This window comes from Alligator mississippiensis, chromosome 1, assembly GCF_030867095.1.
Source record: "Alligator mississippiensis isolate rAllMis1 chromosome 1, rAllMis1, whole genome shotgun sequence".
Taxonomy (NCBI): Eukaryota; Metazoa; Chordata; order Crocodylia; family Alligatoridae; genus Alligator; species Alligator mississippiensis.
In genome coordinates, this window is record NC_081824.1 from 287,869,805 (window position 1) to 287,890,449 (window position 20,645).

Sequence of the window (20,645 nt, forward strand, 5' to 3'; positions counted from 1 at the left end):
ATGGACATGATAAGGAGGGGCATTTCTCAAACCAGGTACATGGCCATGTTCCAAGGCAGGAAGACTGTGGAGGCCACTGAAAACATGAGCTGTTATAGACCCTGGCATCATGGGTGTTGCTGAGCCAGCTGACATTTATGTGCTGTTACTACTTTTGATTTATGTGCATAACAAGGCCCTGGAGCACAAAGAACAATCCCTTTTGGTCAGTGAACTCTGCTGTGGTGGGCATGTCACAGGATGAGGATGTGGGTTCCATTGATGCACAGAGTTCAGAAAGCCTATCCTATAAAATCTGGCAACAGCCTCCTGCCAGTTGGTGCAACAAATGAAGTATGGCACCAGCATGTGCTGCATATCCAGGTACACTTTCTGCACTGCTTTTCTCTCTATTAGCTTGCTCAAAGATGTCAAACCCTTGATATCATACCAGGCTCTAGCAATACCATCTTTCCACCCTGCACCCTCTCCCTTTCAGGTTTATGGCAGCACAAACTAGCTGGCGATGGAATGGAGACTGCTGAGGGTTGCAAGCTTCCAGATGGTGAGATCCTTCTCCAAAGACACAGGTATCTTTATGATGATATCTTGGGACTTTAGTTGTGGTGGGGGGTGGGGAGCAGGTATTTCCATGAAGGTGGCCCAGTACATACAGTAGTTCTGCTGTCACTGCTTGTCAGCTCTGGTCTCCAGCATGATGCCTACCAGTCCATGCTCTACCAGTCCATGCTCATTTTGCAGGCTCTGAACTGCTAGTACACAGTCTTTAGGTGGTCCCAGAGTACTCCAGCCTCCAGGGTGTCATCCTCATCATCCAGGTAGTTGTTGGCTGCCACAAACAGGGAGCAAAGCTTGAGTGTGTGGTCTGGGCCTCAGTGGTGTCTGCATGGCTGCATACAGCACTGTAGAACAACTTGCAAAGAAACTGAATGAACTTTGCAAAGAAGTGGTGGCAGTCCACAACTCTGTGGCAGCAGAAATACAACACACACAGAACCTGCAGGTCAGGAGTCACTTTCCTCTCCATTCAGCTGTCTGCAGGAGCCTCTGGAGATGGGTCACACACAGCATATTTGCCCCTTAGCTACAAAGTGCTGGCAATCTATGCTCTTGCCATACCCCGTGGTGCTTCTGATAGCCAACCAGTACTTGAACACACATTTTGTGCTATGTTTTTGTGCCACTGCAAAATTCCCATAAACTTTAAGTGTTTCAGATGAATACCTGTCCATATTCAGAATCATTTAAAAACATAGAGAGAGACTTTACAGTTTTGTTTCTTCCATCAGCCAGAGGGAAGGCAGCTAAGGCAGAGCTGCAGAGGGACTCATGCTTCTGTGGTTGATGGAAAAGGAGTGTTGTTATCATGCCCCTTGCTGCAGATCTATGAAATATAAGCCATTTTGCCACTGAGAGGAAGTCATTACAAACATTATGCTCTATCCCAGTATCATTATTGTTATATCTTGGCAAAGAAACCATACAGCCAAAAAACAGTCTCTCCACACTCATAGATTACCAAGGACAAACTCTGAAGCATGTTACAAAAGGGGATAATTTAAGACACAAGATATTTAAGGGAAGGCAAGGTACTTTGTGGTCAAGAGGTTTCATAATTTTGCAGCACTGACTGAAAGGAACCAACTAGACTTGGGTGAGAATTAGTTTTCCTACCTCACAAAAGTTGATGAGCTTTCAAAATTGTTCTGTATGGATTTGGGACAAAAGAAGAAAAAGTATCTTGAACATGTTTATGAAGAAAAATCCCAAATTCAAACATTTCAGGTCAGGTCAAAACATTTTGTTTGGACTTAAAAAAAAAAAAGAGTTTAATTTTTAATTTTTTTTCCCTTTTGGATATTTAGTTTAAATTCCAGAAAGAAAAGTCATTCCAAGCTGAAACACTTGAGTTTCCAGGTTAAAAGTATTTAAATAATTTTTTTTTCTGATTTAGTTTTTAGTAAACAAAAATCATAAAAAACCATCTCTTTCTTATGAAAAGTCTTGGTTTCATTTAATTGCCTTTGACTGATGGAACCAAAGATTTGTTGAAACATTCCCAATCAATAAAGACTACAAAAGAGGTCTGATCTGAGGAGTAAAGCAGTAGTTTCAACAAATGTAATTAATAATCACAGGCTGCAGGGTATTATGTGCATAATTTGGGGGCAGGCATCTTCAGTCTGGAGTTAAGCTGTGTTGGGAAGACCTCAGTGTAGGAAAACTTTTGGGGACAAAACTATTGCTTGGTAACCTCAGGACTGTGGTCCTGGATTGCCTGGAGAAATTTTGCTGGGAAAAAATATTTGAAAGTACATCATGAACTCCTCCCAAAAGTAGTTTGTTTTGGAAATTAAAAAAAAGCCATTCTGAGGTTCTTTTCTTCTCTCCTCTATTGGAGCAAAAGATATTTTGTTTCAGTTCTTCCTTTTAACCACATTTCCTTTTAATCACATTTACAATTGGTGTTTTGCTGATAATTTCCTGTATATATTAAGAGGTTGAGGTTTACAGGGAAAACTCCAGCTATTTTCCCTCTTCTTTTGAAGTGAACTAGGTCTTGTTGGTATGGCCAAGTTTCTGACTGCGTATTTTGGCATGTAAAGATTAGGCTGGTGGGTTCTTTCTCTGTATATCCTTTCATAGCTCAGATTCCTGTCAAAAGAGCCTGTATCCATAGCCATGGATTCACCCTACAGAGTGAATCTTAGTTATCTGCATTATCTCTGTCCTCTTTTTTTACCCATGATAAATAAGCTATTGTACATTTGGAAAGTGTATGCAATGTATATTAAACAAATAATGTAATCCAAAAACCTACTGCATGGACATTCATTTTTAGTTTGCCACATACATATTAGTGGGAAAACATTCCTCTTAGCCCACACAGAACACATTTGACAGTGTTTTTCCTGGATAAAACATTAATAAGTAATTAATAAGTCTACTCCGGACTACTTCCACTGGGCACATTTCCTTCCACCGCTCATCTTAAATCAACCACTTTAAAGAATCTCTAAAGTTTTCAGTAATTTTTTCTTACAGACCACCTTTACTGGGTGCCCAGGTTCTTTTGCAGATCCACTGTGCGGCAGAATTTCAGCAAGTTATTACTGTAATGCAGAGGTGGATTTTTGCTAGATTCAAGATGTAACTTATCTGAGGCTATTCAAAAGGGCACTGCTATGGAGACCATTTCTCTTAGGTCATACCGCAGCCATTACTCTATGGGAGTGTACACAAGAGCAGGCACTAACTTATGGTGCTTTACACAAAGTGCCATGAGTTAGAGTGCCATTGAACCTAACAGGCATTCACTTTGTAGATGGGGCTCAGAGCCTGCCTACACTGGCCCAGGCCAGTAGGTGGGGGCACTCCAGCAGCCTCCCAGGAGGCTGCCATCCATAAGCAGTGGAAGGCCAGGCTAACAGGGCTTGGCCCCCACAAATTGGGCTGGTGATAGTGGCTCTGGCATCACTGGTGCCACATCGCTATGCCCAGTGCTCCCGCTGCATGCTCCTCCACTGTCATGCACACAGCACCAGTGCACACTGACCCCAGAACAACCCTGAAGGAGGGAGGGGCAGGTGGGCATGCTCTGCACTGCCCAGACCCTCCATATAATATTTTCTAGTGCCGCTTATGCTGCCAGCCCACCCCTCTCCCCAGTCCCACTCCCCTCCCCGCCAGCTGGCAACTGTCAGCAGCACCTAGGGGAGAGTGGGGAAGGGACAGAGCCCTCCTGCTGCAGGACCCCCCCCCCCCCAAACTACCCTCACTGGGGTCCTGTGGGGAGCTGGCCCAGGTTTGCAATGCTGGGGGGCATCCCCCCTCCCCACCCAATCCAGGAGTGTTGTCAAGAGCTTTGGGCAGGGGAATGAAAAGGGCCTCCCCACCATGCAGGTCTGTGGGGAGCCAGTCTATGAGGCAGGGAGGGGCTCTCTTTCCTCCCCACACCACCTCTGGTAACCAGGGCTCTGCCTGGTTACCTAATTGCTCATAGTTACTTGATTGCTCTCAGTTACTGTAGTAGTTTAGTAGTAGTAATCCAGTAGCAATGGATGCCTGAGTCCATTAGCCTGGTTCCTATCCTTCTGGTGTTGCTTGCTTCTTAGGTTGCTATGATACAGCTTTCTGGTACAGTGGTTAGAGAAAATGCCCAGGTGTTTTCATTTAGCACTCAATTTACCTGAGTAACTAAAGAAAGGAAAAGAGCTTGAAAGTTGAAAAATTGCCTTGGCTTTGCTGAAGGAAGGAAATACTTTATTTTTCTGTTTCTAAACTTGTGGAAAATAATGGACTTTAAACCCTGCTCAACCTGACCAAGTTAAGGCTTTAAATAATATATATTACTTTTAAGATTCACAGCACATGACATCATGAGATGAGACTATAATATAGGCAAACATGCCTCAGTCTTTCTGTTTAAGCATGGAACTGCTTAAGCATCTTATTGTTTATCTAACTTATTTGATATATTTTGAGGTTTTTTGAAGAGCTAAAAATAGAAAATCTATGAGAATAGTAATAGAACTGCACAGTGAGATTGGATCAAATCCATTATGAATCCTGAACTAAAATTAGATTTTATTCAGCCCAATAGGAATGAAGTCCTCTCTCCTCACACATAATTTTATATGGTTTTAGAAGAGGAGAAATGTCAGAAGCCCTGGAAAAAGAATTGGGAAGATATGGAAAACACATTAAGACTGACGATTTCATTTTCCTGATATAAAACAGTCTCTTAATAGTAATGAGATAACAGAGGTGGACATTTTTGAAACTTTGCATTGATATCTATGTTGTATTTGATTTGTGTATAATGGATATCAGTCATTTTATCATAACTATCATAAACACTAATGTGGAAAATGAAAATAGAAGTCTGAGAAATGCAGGACAGGGCATAGGAAATGATTCACTGGCAGCAGATCATAGCCCCCACTCCCAGTGCTGCTGTGCCCACATTCGGTACTATATATTCGGTACACAACAGACTTACCAGCTGGAGGTAGCTGTGTCCAGCATCCTCGAGGACTGCTGACTATGTAGTCAATGGCTGAATCTCTGAATCAGGCTGAATCTTTTATGGATTCTGATTCAATTTGGACCTTTTAATTGGTGTGAGAGGGGCAGTAAAAGCCCCTCTAGGATGTCCCAGACCCCTGCCCCAGGCACCCCAATACCACAGAAACAGGGTCAAGCGGCAGTTGGGAAGAACTGCGGATGCAGGCTCCATGATTCCGGAGCTGCCTGAAACTGTGAGTCGGCATGGGATGTGGGTGGAGCCTTGGAGAAGTGTGGGAGGCTCAAAAGGCAGCTGGGAAAACAGCTGCACGGCTAGCGAGGGAGGAGCGGGACGCCAACACAGAGACACCGGCAGACGAGAGGAGATCACCTGACCAGAGGGGAGAAGAGGAGAACTGAGAGGCGATGGGAAGGTTCTGGAAGGGCAGAGAGGAAGCCCAAGCCTGAAGAGCCAGGGGACATCTGGGAGCAGCACCGCTACAGGTACAGTAGCGAGACATGGCAGCAGGGAACTGCTAGCATGTGCAAGCAGCCCAGCAGGAAAGGAGCAGACCAGTGAGGGAACCGTGTGCCCCGCCTGCTCGGGAACAGCCAAGGAGTGACCCCAGGTCAGTTGGGACCCAGAAGCAGTTGTGTAGGGGAGACGAATCAGGGTGGGAAACAGGGCGGCTGCCCCCCCACCCTCCGTGGACACTGGGAGAAAAGGGATGAGTGAGTCCCCCCTTCTTTTTCTTTCTTCATTTGAGTGGCCAAGCAGACACTGGGAGATAGGACCCCAGAGGCTCATCGGCAGAAGGCCAAATGTTTTCTGTTGGTTCATTTCTGAAGTCTAGTTAACCCTGACACAGGGCAAGTTTATGAGCCCAAACTGGCCTGAAGCTGTTGAGCCCCAGCTCAAGTCTGGGATCGTGCCCGGTATGCAAAGGCCAATAAAGATACCAGGGGTGAAAGTACAAAGAAGGTTTATTGCTAGCAATAAAAGGTGCAAGCGGAATAATTTCACGTAACAAGCACACTAGATTACTATTTCTAAGCATCTTTTATACAGAAGTTTTTGAACCTCCATAAGCATCCTTGTTTGCTGATTGGTTATAAAGGAGTGACGCAAGGAGTTCTTTACTGAGCATGTCTCTATACCTGTGTTTTAGCCATGTATCTCATTTACATACATGTATGTTTCATTAGCATACTTTTTCCCCACCTAGGGGCGTGATTTTTAGTATTTTAATGAGCTCTATAACCCAGTACCCTGGCTTCTGCTTTTGTTTTCAAGCCCCCTTTATCTAGGACTGTCTCCTCCTTATCATCACAGATGGGCATTTGTCTCATAACATTCTCTTTTGCTTGGTCTTTGCATAGTGGTTTCTAGGTCACTCCTTACAAAGCCAAGGAACTGGCGGTGGGGAGATTGTGTTGTCCAAGAAGGCCCAACGCACTACAGGCAGGTGACCTGGGTGAAAGGAGAGACCATCCAGGGGAAGACCTGCTGGGTGCAGTGTCTGTCCAGGCCTTGGAAGTGGTGAGGGTGGGGTAAAGGGGAGGTTTGGAGCCCCACAAAGAAAAGACCAGGATCAAGACCTCTTCACTACCCAGGGGCCACCTAAAGGGAACTGTCTCCCCAACAAGGAACATCGAAGACGTGGCAGGCGAGTAAGGGTAGCACCCATACCATGTAGGTAGCACCTGATCCAAAGCCTCATCCTGATGTCACTTGGGAGCAAGGCACCTACAAAGAAGAGGCTGAAGCCTTATAACACCTACATGCGACAATTGGTCTCCCAATTCGAATTGGATTTGGAGATTTGGCTGCCCGGTGAATTAGGCCAAATCTCTTCTGAATCGAATTGGCTACTGAAGCTTTGCACAGCCCTAATAAGTGCTGATGCTTTGTCTCAGAACACTGCAAAGTCTGTGAATGTGTGTGTCTGAACAGTGGTCCCAGGATTGCATCATTGCATAAATGGCAGAAAAGCAACAACGCTTTCAGCTGCTCACTAAACCCTGACTGGAAGTGAAATGTGTGTACATTTTAATTCTAGGACATTTCTGTTTTGAGACAAACACAGGTACAGCTCGTCTAGGAACAAATACATTGTCTGTTCCTAACCTTATTATGGTAGATGTAATGAGCAAAGTGAATAGTATTATAATCAGCCAGCTCTCAGTTCAAATCTTTGATGGCCAGAGATAATTTATATATCAGACATAGCTGACATGTGGGAGGTGGGGGCGGGGGATATGTGCTCCCCCTGACAGGGCCATCCCCATCACCGCTGCAGCTGGCAGCATCTGCAAGAGCTTGCCATCTCCGCCCCTGTCATTTATGCCACCACCGGTATCTATGGATGCTTGCCTGCTCCGTCCCCATCACTGACACTGCCGCGGGTGCCCCCCCAGACTCAGGAGCCACCAGTCACGCATGGTACCAGAGCTTCCAAAATTATGTCTTGTGTTTCTCTTTTTATAAGTTACCTATTACTTGTTATTAACAGGGATCCTGGCCTTCTCTGATTTAAAAAAGTCCCAATTTTCAGTTAAAAAAAAGTAACCCCAAATCCGCATTTTTGTGGATTTAAATGAAATATCACTAATATATAGATGTATATATTAGTGGTATTTCCACTAATACATAGATCTATATATTAGAGGTGTTTCATTTTAATTATGGAAAAATGAAATTTTCCATGATAATTGTGGCAAAATGTCAGCTTTTTTAAAACAAAAAAATGGGGATTTTTTTTAAAATAGAGAAAACAAGGATCCCTGGTTATTAAACACATATGTATTAAAGGCACTAGGCAGATTTCCACACATACCAACAGTGGAACTCTGGACTCAGTGCCCTTGCTAGAGATGTGAATCAGGCTCATGCTTTCAAATCATTTAGATTTTATGGAAAAACAAAAACAAAAACAAACACACAACCCCCGCCCCCCTCCTAAAAAACTAGTTAAGGAGAATGTAAGTGTTGAAATTAAGTTGAAAGGATTTTTTTTTTAATACATATAAAATGGACAGACAGAGACATGTAATTGGCAATCTGCATAGCTTTAGGGAACACACGAAAGTAAAACTCTCCGGCTTAGTTTCATTGAGTTAAACGTGGCAACTAAGAAACCAGCATAAAAAGTGGGAAAAAAATTCTAAAATCCTTTCAGTGTTAATAGCAACATTGTTATGGATTTTAATGGTTACTTTTACCTTGACAGTGTCCCTGTTATAGCCATGCCTTCCATTAAGAATGTGTTTTGTTTTGAAGTCAGTGCATACTGATACTCCATCCTTCTCTCATTATCTCAAGCCCAGAGTTACAACTATTTTCTTTCCTTTGTTATGCATACAATTCTAGCTCCTTTACACATGCATTATATGTTTCCATTAATCTTTTTGACAGTTAGTTATTAACTACTCTTGGTCAAGTTTATAGAAATGTGGCTTAATTATATATTTTAGACCTGAATTTGCATGACTGAAGTCACTGCCCCTAACTCTGAAACAGACCATGTGAGCCAACTCAGTACTTGTAGGCATGCGTGGTTTGTGGTGTGTGGGGAAAAAATTGCTGCTGGGGTTTCCAAAATTTGCTACCAGGGTAGCATGTGCTGCTCCTCAACTGGCTGGGGTGCAGGGTGCCTCAGCACGGGGGCTACCTACCAGCTATCCCCACATTGAGGCACCCTGTGCCCCAGCCAGCCTCCTCCTCCCGCAACAGCCCATAGAGCCTGGTTGGAGCAGTACCCCCGAGCCGGGAGGAGCTGGGCACAGGCAGCTTGCCCACAGCGGGACAATGTGTCCTGCAACAAAGCACATATACAGGGCCATGCACTGTGGCACAAAGTAATGGCACAAATTTATACTGCTAATATTTGTGCCACTGCAAGCGCATATCCCTGCTCATCTGAACATGGCCTAGGAGTTCACTAAGGTTCACTTACTTCAGGACTGTGATAAATGGGAGATTTAAAATTCTCTTGAACAGGTATAGGATGAAGTTCTCTTTGCTCATTTCTACTAGATTCCAAAACACGCACACAAATATTCCCACTTTCACACAACACTCTCAGGCACCTACAGCCCCACAAGAGAAAAGATTGTATGCCTTGTTTAATGGCTGAGATCAACCTTTTTTTGCTGTCCCGTATTTTCACGCATATACCCTGCACACAGATATAACCCACACCCATGTATAACCCGCAGAAAATTGCAGTTTCGAAAAATAGTCCATGCGTAGCCTGCACCCTTGTATTCCCCGCATCCCCAGGAAAGGAGGAGCCCCCAAGCCTACCTGCGCCACCGCCCCCCGCCGCGGCCTGCCTGGGCCCAGCAGGGAGGCACCGCTGGGCGTCCACTACATGCCCTGGCAGGTGGCAGTGGCAGCGACCCCAGGCGAGGCCCCGCCACGGCCCCCCAGCCCACCTGCGCCACCACCGGGGCCCAGCAGGGACATGCTGCTTGGCTTGGAGTCATCTGCATAGCCTGCACCCTTGCATAGCCTGCACCCATCATTTTTTTTGGTAAAAACTTGTATAACCCACGGGATATACGTGCGAAAATACGGTATATTGTTAGTGGGACATACCTTGAAACTAACAATATAGTGGACATACCATATAGAATGAATATTTGGATCTGTGGTACAGTTTGTATTTATTACTTTCATTGAAACCACATACTCAAGTATTTAAGATTACAGCTGGTAAATTATACATATGTAAGAGTTTACAAAACAAAGCATTGGCCTTTAATGTGTCACAGTACAGTATAGATCTTGTACAATGCAGTTCAAATGGATTTATATTTAGTTTAATGAATTATTTGATTGTGTAAACAGACTGACATAGTGATCTAAGAGATGAATCCTCTTTGTTTAGGCATTTATCAGAACAAAAGTAAATTTTAGTGACACGCCTTAGTTTCCCAAAGGGTACTCGTATTTCAACTGAGTTAACTATAATGCAAGATGTAATATTTTAAAGAATAGGCAGGCCACTGTTGCAGTAAATTAACAGGTTTGTGATATAAACTAAGCAAAATAATTTTGTACTTCCCCCAGTCTTCCCTACAATACCTCTCTTGTTTCTGTTTTACCTGTTTTACTTTATGTTAAGTGACCTTGCAATAGAACAGAAACAGATTATTTATAGCACTGCCCAAAAACATTTGAATTCAGGATATTATTTTCTGTGTCTGATGAGATATTAGCAATATCTATTTCTATGAGTTTCACTGAGTAACATTTCATATGATGAACAGTGTTCACTGAATACTACATAATACTACATCACATTTTATGTGATGAATTGTGCAAACCATTTATTAGGCATTGGGACAGATTCTGCTCTCAGTTACAGTGTTATAAATCTGGAACAGTTCCAATAAGATCGAATCATTTAATGAAGTCACTCCGGATTTACACTAATGTAACTGAAGTCAGAATTTGATTCTGTGTGAAAAATAAGGGAGACCCATATATCCTATACCCATCCACATATACAATATATATTTCTATATAGGCATAGTTAATCTGTACATATTCATACACATATCTAGTTGTTCAGTTTTGACTACATGACATTTCAGTTGCTATACACAGAAGTGTTTTAAATATCCTGACAGCTACTGTAAATATCTAACAACAACTTTAAGATGAAACAGCTGTGTAACTTTTGCTTTTGACATGTAACTACAGTAGCTAAAGAGGCAGGACAAAGAATCTATGAAGATGTTCAGGAAATATAGAGTAGCAGAAAATGACTTTTCATTTCATTCACTCAGAAGACTGAGATTCTAGTTGGGTTCTTTCACAGTTTGGTTGCCATCCCCACAAACTTGCATTTGGAATAAAATGGGCTGGAGGCTGGATCTTGAATCTATGCTGGTTACTCCAGCTGAGGATCTGTCACTGACATTTTTCCCATGCTAAGTATCTCTGCAGCTGTACATGTTAGCAAACACGCACACAAAACAAGCAAGCAAACAAACAAAAAACCAGAAATACTTAAGGAACAGTAAATAGAACTGACAAGAATAAACATCAGCGGGTATTTGTAATGATATTGATTTGTAGAGTCAAATTCAATAACCAGCCAATATTCTGCATGTTCATAGGGATGGTAACAAACAAAACCCTCCTGAGTTTACTGTTAGTAACAAGTATTAATGCAGAGACATACGGTGACAACTCAGTGGAAACTGTGCACTATCTCAGAGATGTGCCAACAAAACAAAACAAAACAAAACAAAAACAAAAATAAAAGCCCTAACCAACTGCCCCCCCCCCCCCCCAAACCCTGCTTTGGTTACAAATTGCAGTCCTGATGTAAAATATCAGATTTTGGCTATTTCAGCATTGCAGAATACTCCTTGTTCCTCACTAATAGATGACAACCCATTGTTTGTCTTATTGACGCTTGGTAAAATCAGGGGAGAATCACTCACCTAAACACAATGTTGAGCAGGGCATTACAATTAACCGTGTTGCTCACAGCTCAGTCATACCTGATCCACAGCCCAATGAAATCAAAAGGGAAGGCTTTCCGTTGACTTCAGTAGGTTTTGAATCTGGTTGTCACTGATGGAGAATTGTACACACATTCCAAATGACAGACACCTGAATGATTTGGACCAAATTATTTGCTTAAGATTAGGCTAAAGTAATCAGAGTGGCATTTTGCATCATAAAAATAGATGATTATAAGGCAGTTGTAGGTTTGTTTATACTGCAAATAACTTCTTATAGGGTCTAATACACCTCCCATTAATAGGCCCTAGATCTGACAAATAATGGAAACAACAAAGACCCATGGTGCTTTCCAAAGGCATGTTGTGGGATCAGTACAAATCTGGATTACTTTTTTTGTGTGTCTTACCATATCTTACCAGGTACATAGTTCTGGAATATAATGAGACTAAAATATAGCAAACTTCATTGTATAGAAAAATGGGAACAGTGTCATGTTACTAGTAGCATATTTTTACAGTGCAATCACTAAAAATAAAAAGCATATGTTATTTTGGTCCTTTTTACAGGCAAGATTAAAGATTTCTTCCTCATATACCCTGAATATGGTAGTTCAGACAGTTCACTTTAGGAAGCACATGCACATACAAATAGGCACCTTACAGGCCTGATCCTGCTCCCATTTAAGTGAATGGCAAAATCTGAATGATGAATTGAATCTGTAGGCATGTATCTGAAATGAGAATCTGGCACTTATTTTTTTAGGACTTAATGTGTTTTAGGTCAGTGGAACTCTATGATTTGGTTGTCATGAGGTTTTCAAAAAAAAGTAGAACAAGAAGTTTTGAGCCTAAATCACAAAAACTAAAAATTCACAATTTTTCTTAGAAAAAGCTTGTAGCAGAAAGTGAATATACAGTATGTGAGCATAGGTGTATACAGACATATACCCCTATTTCATGCAGAAAGCTTTCTGAAAAACATACATAAGCAACCAGTGCTGTACATTATGTAAACTCACAAGGTGTACTTTTAACACAAACATGAAGCATAAATTAAAAAAGAAAGAGAGACGATAGCAACATACTTTAAATATAGAATTTGCACAATTGGTATTTTTGTTAAATAAGAATAAATAAATTCATTACATCCATTCACATACCAGTTGTAAAAACAATAAATTATTTTTTTTTTCAGTGCTGTGTTGCTTTTTTACATTTGTGATTGATCCACAAAGTTCTTTCCCCTCCCCCATGGGATAAAACTGTTTCCACAGGAAGGCAACTAAATTAAATTTCTTAAACACCATCAAACCTGACTTGAAAACCTTTGTCATAAAGAGGATGACTAATCTAAGCATGTGATAAGTTAGTTTAGAGGAAGACACATAAAAAGCATTGATGTTAGTGGGCTTATATCCATGGAAAGTAGTGGAGTTGTATCCCCTTATATTAGTTGTGAATTTAGCACTGGATACAGTAAGTATGAATTATTTCTCTACAGAACACATTGCTTTTGGCTTTTAAATTTGGCTTTGCATTGGCTTAAATCAATTTCTGAAGCCTTTTGGGCAAAACTCAGGAGTGATATAAACAGTGATGTCATATTATGTGTGAGGATGTAGATGATCAGAATAGGAATAAAAATATTTTTATTTTTAAAAATTAAAAAATTGCTCCTTTTGCAACTCTGCCCCTTTCAGTCTATGTTACACTTTTTTGCACGCTCAGCGCTAAATTCATACAATTTATGCTGCTTTATTACTTACAAGTCTGTCCATTTTACTCCTGCTCTGTAACTTACACCAAAATTCACATCACCATAAGCTCAGCTCAGATTTCGATTGTTCTTCCCTACTCTGTATCCTTCTCCTGTGCCTGAGTTACCATGTTTCCTTCACAAGCTTCACCTAGCATATGACTGTTACTATGATGGGCAGCTTCTCAGTGAGGGACAACCTTCACCTTTGGTATAACACTAAATTCATCTTGCATGTAACTCCATGATGTATGCAGAGTGAGAGAGACAGGGTACTTCCCACAAAAACAAATCCTGGTACCCTGAGATTGAATCAAGGCCCATTAAAATCAGTTGATGTTGAATCAGTTACACTGTAAGGTATTGTCTTTTGTTGCCTTTACATTTTTCTACAATCAGACGGGAGTCAAGTCTAGAACTCCAGTGTGAAGGTGTGGTAATAGTGTTTCCTGCATTTCATGCTCTGTAACCAGTTTTCAAATATTTGACTATAAGGTACTACATAGGCTAGGAAAATTAATTTTAGTTAAAAAGATGGATGATTCACTATAGTGGTTTGTTTTCATACAGATTTTTTTACACATAAACTCTTTCTAGGAACAAGATAATTTTAAACAAAAATAGTTTAACTGTAGAGCCTGTGTGATTTTATTTGAATAACGTCCAACATTATTTACTCATCCCTATTTAATACTTTAATAGATTATTATGACTCAAAAATCCTTGCACATTCTAGCTCCAGAATTATAAAATGGGAAAGAAACAAAAAGTATTTTATATGGCAAGTGCATGCTGTGATCCATGTTACATGGTGATTGCTTTCTCCCTAATGAAGGTTCTCTATTAAGAACCTTTTAATAATTCAGTAATGCATCCACTGAAGCATTCAAACAGTATAATTTAAAAGGACAGTCAGCTGTACTTAGGCTGAGTTGGGTAAACTTGTCAAGCTCCATAGCAGCATTCTCAAGCACACTGTGCTGCTCTGGCTGGGCTGCCTTCTAAACTGAAAGCCATGGTGTGTCTCTGTGTGGTACATAAAGCAAGCTAATAACCACAACTGAACAATAATGCTAATTAACTCTCAGCTAATTGACCAGCTTGTGACATGCCTGTATTGCTTGGAGTTTAGGAAATTGTTCACCCAGAGAAGTGTGGTTGAGGGTGCCACCCTGAAGCATAAAGCTACCATGTAAATGCAGTCTTTGTTTTAATGGCTAGGGGAGAGATAGACAGTTCTGAAGTGGATTCTACAAATTTGCAATTCTTTAGAGCCTGGGGTGGAGACCGTATTATTTTAGAGATGGGCCAATAATGAACATTGGGGATTCTTTAATATCCACCCTTGTTGCTCAGGACTACTTGTAGAAATCAGGCCATAATGTTCTTGCCAGCCTCAGTCACTCAGATTCATTCCTTCTGGCCTACCCTTGCTTTCCGCTGTCACAGATAAACACCCCCTGTTTAAAATATTCTACAACAATAGGTGATTCTCCAAGGTTCATCTCTGTAGGTATAGCAATTCTCAGCTATTTTGAAATGATCCCATGCTTCCAGTGTTCATAGTCACTGAAGCATGTCTGTGCCGGTCTGAAATGAAATTTTCCTTCTGTGATAGGGACACAGATCAGTTTTCTTTACTGAGGTCTCTGAGACTGGAAATTTCGAAAGAGCCTAAAAGGAATTCAGTTCCCAATTCCACTGAATTTTATTCTCTTAGGCTCTTCTGAAAATCCCCTTGTAATTTCATATTCTCAGACTGTGAGGGCAAATTAGAGGTTTCTATTTTCATCACAGGTTGTAGAGACTTTAAAAAAATATATTATTTTGGGGTCTGACAAAAGCTTGCAGAATTCAAAAGAAAAGACTGAGATAGTTTTTTTATCGTGCCTTTAGCTGCTATTCACCTACCATGAAATGTTCTTCAGTGGCAGTCTTTTGTCAGACAAAAATGCCACTTGGAAAGGACTGCTGAAAGACATTACAAACTGCTGCCTGCTCTGTGGAAATAGTCTTACTGATATTAGTTATATCCACCACATCCTCATGTGGTTTGACTTTGTAACGACTCATAATCCTCCCAAATATGCAAGGTGTACAAAACACAAATGACTTCTACAGCTTTTAAACCAAATAAACCATAAAAAAAGACAAATAATGACAAACTTTTGCTGGTAAGAGGAATACCAGGGTTAGACATGATGGACAAAACACTGATAAAATGCTATTAACTGCTTGCTGTGTTTTTTGACCTTTATAGATGTAGGTAATTACACATTGTAAGATTTCAGATGGAAACCATAGAGAAAATAACAGAGAAAGCAGTTGAGAACAGTCTCAGTTAGAAGACACTTGGTTATCTAAACTGTAGTTTTTGGTTCTATAACTTTTTACAAAATACAGTATGTCTTTATTTCATATAGAGAAGCAGAACAGCAGCGATTGTTCCTCTATAGGCTGCCGAGATGTTCTGTCTATGAGAATTTCTGGGTGGAAAGGCATTGTTTATTATAGAATAAAGTTCTGCGGTCAGGAAATTCCTAGAATGGAAATGTATTTCCTCTTGTCAGAAAAAATCTATTAAATCTTAAAAACAGCAGCAAGCTCTTTGTTTTCCAGTAAAACATCTACAGCCATTTCTGAAAAATGGCTGCAGACATACTTTGGTCAATCACTTTGCTTATATAAAGATTGTTTTTAATAGAACCAAGTGATATAAAGTGACATACCAAATGAAAGATATTTACAAACAGTATAAAATAAGCTACTGTGGTATCATGGGTAAGTATGACAAAATTGTCTAAGGACATACAGTATTAGAGGTAGGTGAAAAAGGGGAGATGATTCTGTAACCTTCCTAGGATCTTCCATTCACTAGTTTTTCCTCTTCGGGGTTTTTTTTTTTTTCTCCTTTTTTTGCAGACACAGAGGGCTTATTATAACTTTTATGCTTAGTTTCTTTGACATACCAATATCATTCTACTATCCCTTAAAGCAGTGCACATCTTCATTTGGTCCAAATAGGCAGATTCTGCCCATAATTTGAGGCTGCATGTAAATATATTGAAGCCTTGGCTTCTCTCTGCCTGGATAGAACTAACACCAGTATGTCAACAATGTCTTAACCAGATCTCTTTTTTCAAGATCATCACCACAGGTTAACATTTTTTTAGCAAGCACTGTTTAAATGCTGATGGTCTCTGAGACAGAAGACATCCTTTTGTGAGTTTTCCATTCCCATCTTTGCACTGAACAGTTCTAGTGTGCCATCCTGTGTCGCATGTTCGAGAACAAGAAAGCCACGGCCCAGTTACCCACCGTGGCTGAGCGAGCTGTGGAGTGACTTTGTTACTGTTGCTTGTGACAGAGTTAGTCATTTGTACTTGCTTCTTTGGCACAAAGAAACTATAGCGCACATCCACTGGTTGAGTTGGGTCAGTTGCAAGAATTTGTACAATAAGGATCTCCCTCGTGGCAGAATGTCCCATTGCATGCAAGGAATCATCCCTGTGACTCCAGCCACTATAGTTCATAACAGTTCCGTTGAGATCAATGATGGTTTCTGAAGTGGAGATCATATATTTCCCATTGACAAGATACTCACCATTTTTCTTTTTCAGGGCTAGGTAAGCTGTGAACCTGCTCTGGTCTTTAGTTTTAAATTGTCGGACTTTGATGTGAGTTGCCCCCTCTGGTATTTTCACTATATCTGTGTATCCCTTACTGAAAGAGAGAAAAGAATGTGTTACATAGCTAGTGGGAAACAAGCATTCATGCTTTCAGGTCTAACTCAAAGCCTGCTGCCATCACTGGGAAGATACCTATTTGTTTGAATGGGTTTTGGATCATGCTGTGAATACATTTGCCTTGAGATTTAGTTGTCATATTTTATCATTATCTGATTTTTGTATTCATGTCCTTGAAGAAAATTCTCCTATACTTATTTGAAATTATTTAATCTTTGGCTTTAGAAATAATTTTATGAGAGTCAGATTTGAGAAAAATGAACAATAACTGATAGCTTATGCATTTGAGCAAAGGGTGGGAGATATGAAATTTGAAGCTTACTATATCTGCCAAGGAAAGATAATGAGACATGCATTGGTTACAGCTGTTTCTTACAGCCTTTGCTATAATGTTGATGAAGGAAAGAGTGAGCAAACTAACAGCTGGGTAGAGGCACCTTGGAAGCATTTAAAAATAATCTTGATCACTGAGAAAAAATTGTTTACTTTTAACTTCATAAAGCAAAAGGTTAATTACCAAATGACTAATAAGAGGCACAGCCAAACATTAACCTATGTAATTACAGCATCTTCATTTATCAGTTGCTACTTGGTAGATATTGTAGTTAAATATAGATTCAGAAAGATATTTATTTAAATCATATCCAAGGTCATAAGCATGCAAAAACTAGAATACTACAGAGTATTCAAGCCCTCTAGACTATTTCAATAATACAATAAGGTTACAAATAAATAAAGACATAAATTACAAACTAGTAGATGGACTTTAGACACATTATTTTTAATTTGTAACTTTCTAATAAGTTAGCTGGTGCTGGAAGTACCAGATATATGATTTTTAAGTAAAGACTAATAAACTGTTTTACTCTAGATTAAATATTTGTGTTAATACAGTGTTTTGCTGGTATAACTATTGATTTAAACCAGCATTAAACTGGAGTAATCAGGCATATAAATGTCTACATTCAGCATCATCTGACCCCAGCGCTCTTTCCTGCCCAGGGCAGGGGGTTGGACTTGACCTAATGAGGTCCCTTCTGACCCTAACATCTACACGTTTATATTTTTGTAAAATAGACACCAAACATCTGTATTAAAAGATCAAATGCTGACAAGTTAATAAGCATCAAAATTTAAATTGTCCATGCATAAACTAGAACGTGAACACGTAATTAAGTCTATATCATAATGCACATGAACCAGAAGGCACGGACAGCCTTAATTTTTGGTATGTCATAGTTTCCAATTGTTTGAATTTGTGTCCTTAATATTTTTTGATGTAGACATTTGCATTTTTAAAGATAAAAGTGTGATGGCAAAATGTACTATGTGAAATTTAAAAAATGGGAAGCATTAGATAAGTTTACAATAGAGGGTGATATAAAGAGAGAACTACAACAGCCATTTCTTTTCTTTGGACAGAAACAAAATATAATACTGGAGCTCAGTAACATTGGTGAAAAGATTGTCTGTTTTTTTTTAAAAAGCACTCTACTAAAACTCTTGTATTTTTAAGAGAACTGCCCCAAACAAAAACTTTCCTTTGAAAAAAAAGAAACGTTATTATTGTTGCTATTTTAACTTTGTTCTTTTTAAAGTGTGGCTGCTTCTCTTATTCATTTAGGTCCAGATTCTGTCATACTTACTCCTGGAGAGGTATGCTCTAGACTCAGGGCAGTCTCATTTCAGTTGCAATGATTTGAGGAAGAAGGTGGTTCTCTGGGTGAGTCAAGACCATAGAATCTGGGTCTTCTAGAGTTGGAATCCTGCCCCCACTGAGTCAATGAAGATTTGCTATTCATTTCTATGGGGCCAAGATTTTGCCCTTTATCAGTGATGCAATGTGTGTGGTATGTCTCAGACTGCTTTTTCTCTCCCCTTCTGAAATCTGAGACATTTCAATATTTACAGATTGGAGGAGATTCAGTTTATATAATTTTCAAATTACAAAGAAAGCAGTTCTTTTTTGCCAGAGATGTTTTGGCATACTTAGGTGAGTAATTCTTGTTATATTCAGGAACAGAATTATGCTTATAATTTATGATTATGTTTGTTTTTTTTAATGAATTAACCCACCAAGCCATTTTTGTCTGTTAGCAACCATTTTAGATAATTTTCTAGAATTAGGTTTCAACTTCAGGTAGTTTCTAGCTCACTGTGAGAATTTTGAGAGAAAATGGAAAAAATGTTTTGTTTGGAAAATGTTGCAGCTGTGATAATCAGGGCAGGGTATGAGAAGCACGGATTTTTGTGATGTCTTTTATTGGACCAACTCTATAGTCGAGCAATGTGCTGCACAAGCTTTTGGGCATCAGGTGCCCATTCTCATGTCAGTCTCCTTCCCTGTCATATAAAATGAAGTTAAGATTGTATGCCTTTAGAAAGATGGTCTAATTCAGCCACAGGTTATTGAAGCTGATGTAGAAATGACTGAATGAAAGTCTCTGGCCTGTGTTAGATAAAATTAGATCATGACAGGGCCACATGGTCTTAGGATCTATGAAAATAAAAACTTAGTTTTCTATATATGCCTCAATAAGGGTACATGGATGGATTCAGGTGTCCAGGTAAAGTGGTGGAGGCAGCCCTTCTTTCAGGCACGCCACAAACTATCCCTGCACCCTCTCCATGTACCACTCCAATCCCCTTCTCCCACCTGATCTGCTGTTCTGCTTCCTTACCTGTGTTCCCTGCCAAATTTGCTGCTTTGCTTTCTGCTTCCTGCTTTATCTACCACCGTGCTGCCTGTCTTCTCCCTGATCTTCTATGTGCCCTACAGAGAGGCTGCCCGTGCTACTTGTGGCACCTGTGCTGTAAGTTGGCCACCCCTGGGATAAAGGAAGGGCTTGCTTGAGACATGTAATCTGTACAGACTTCACTGGTACTCTGAAACATTGCCATGTGAAAGGTATTTTGGGGGCGGGTTGCCCATTTTTATTTTGGAGTTTTATTTCAGTTTCAAATAGCATCTTGTAGTGATGCTGGAAAAAAAAAATTTAAATGCTGTAAATATTTTTAATAGAATAAAAATCAATTTTCATAACCTACTTTGCTCTAAATTGTTCAGCTTTTTGGTATAACGTATACTACATATTGACTGATCTGGAGCCCATGAATATAGAATGATATTTTTGAACAATGAGATATTGAAGTCAAACATGACTTGGGTGCAATGTTTTGTCTGTATAATTATTGCATGTGCCTGTGTTGCTTGGAGGATAATTCTAAACATCAGATGTGCAATAAAACTTAGGCCATTAATCTGTTTGGGATGACTCAGGACTAAAGCGAATGATAGTTATAAACAGAGATGTGACACAGCCCGATTTGTATCTTTGCAATGCATTATTGGTAGCTTTTGCTACCATATCAAACCTTATTTCTACCTATTGTTATAAAATTGTTCTGCTTTCACAAAAGCATATATTTATTTTCATTCAAGAGTATTACCTCTTTTTTGTAAAGGTTCCCATGACTTTTGTGCAGCTGGAATTGTCTCCTCCACACACACCACACTTATCATACTGGAGCTTTGAGCCGATGATCCCATCACAACCAGTTCGAACACATTTCCCCCGGACACAGATTGAATTACTGTAGGGTCTACACTCAGTTCCATCAGTCACCTAAATAATTTAGACACTGTTAGTTAA

At 40.1% G+C, this 20,645-nt stretch overlaps 1 protein-coding gene across 1 annotated transcript in view; it reads right to left on the minus strand.

The window, feature by feature from the left end:
• Positions 1-9,656: 9,656 nt before the first annotated feature.
• ADAMTS5 (ADAM metallopeptidase with thrombospondin type 1 motif 5) overlaps positions 9,657-20,645 on the minus strand; it is a 73,436-nt gene continuing 62,447 nt past the window's right edge. The window contains exons 7-8 of the mRNA XM_006278893.4: positions 20,443-20,618; positions 9,657-16,969 (exon numbers count right to left, since the gene is read on the minus strand). Of these exons, the coding sequence (XP_006278955.4) occupies positions 16,405-16,969; positions 20,443-20,618 (741 nt within the window). The 3' untranslated portion in view covers positions 9,657-16,404. The remainder of the gene's footprint in view (positions 16,970-20,442; positions 20,619-20,645) is intronic.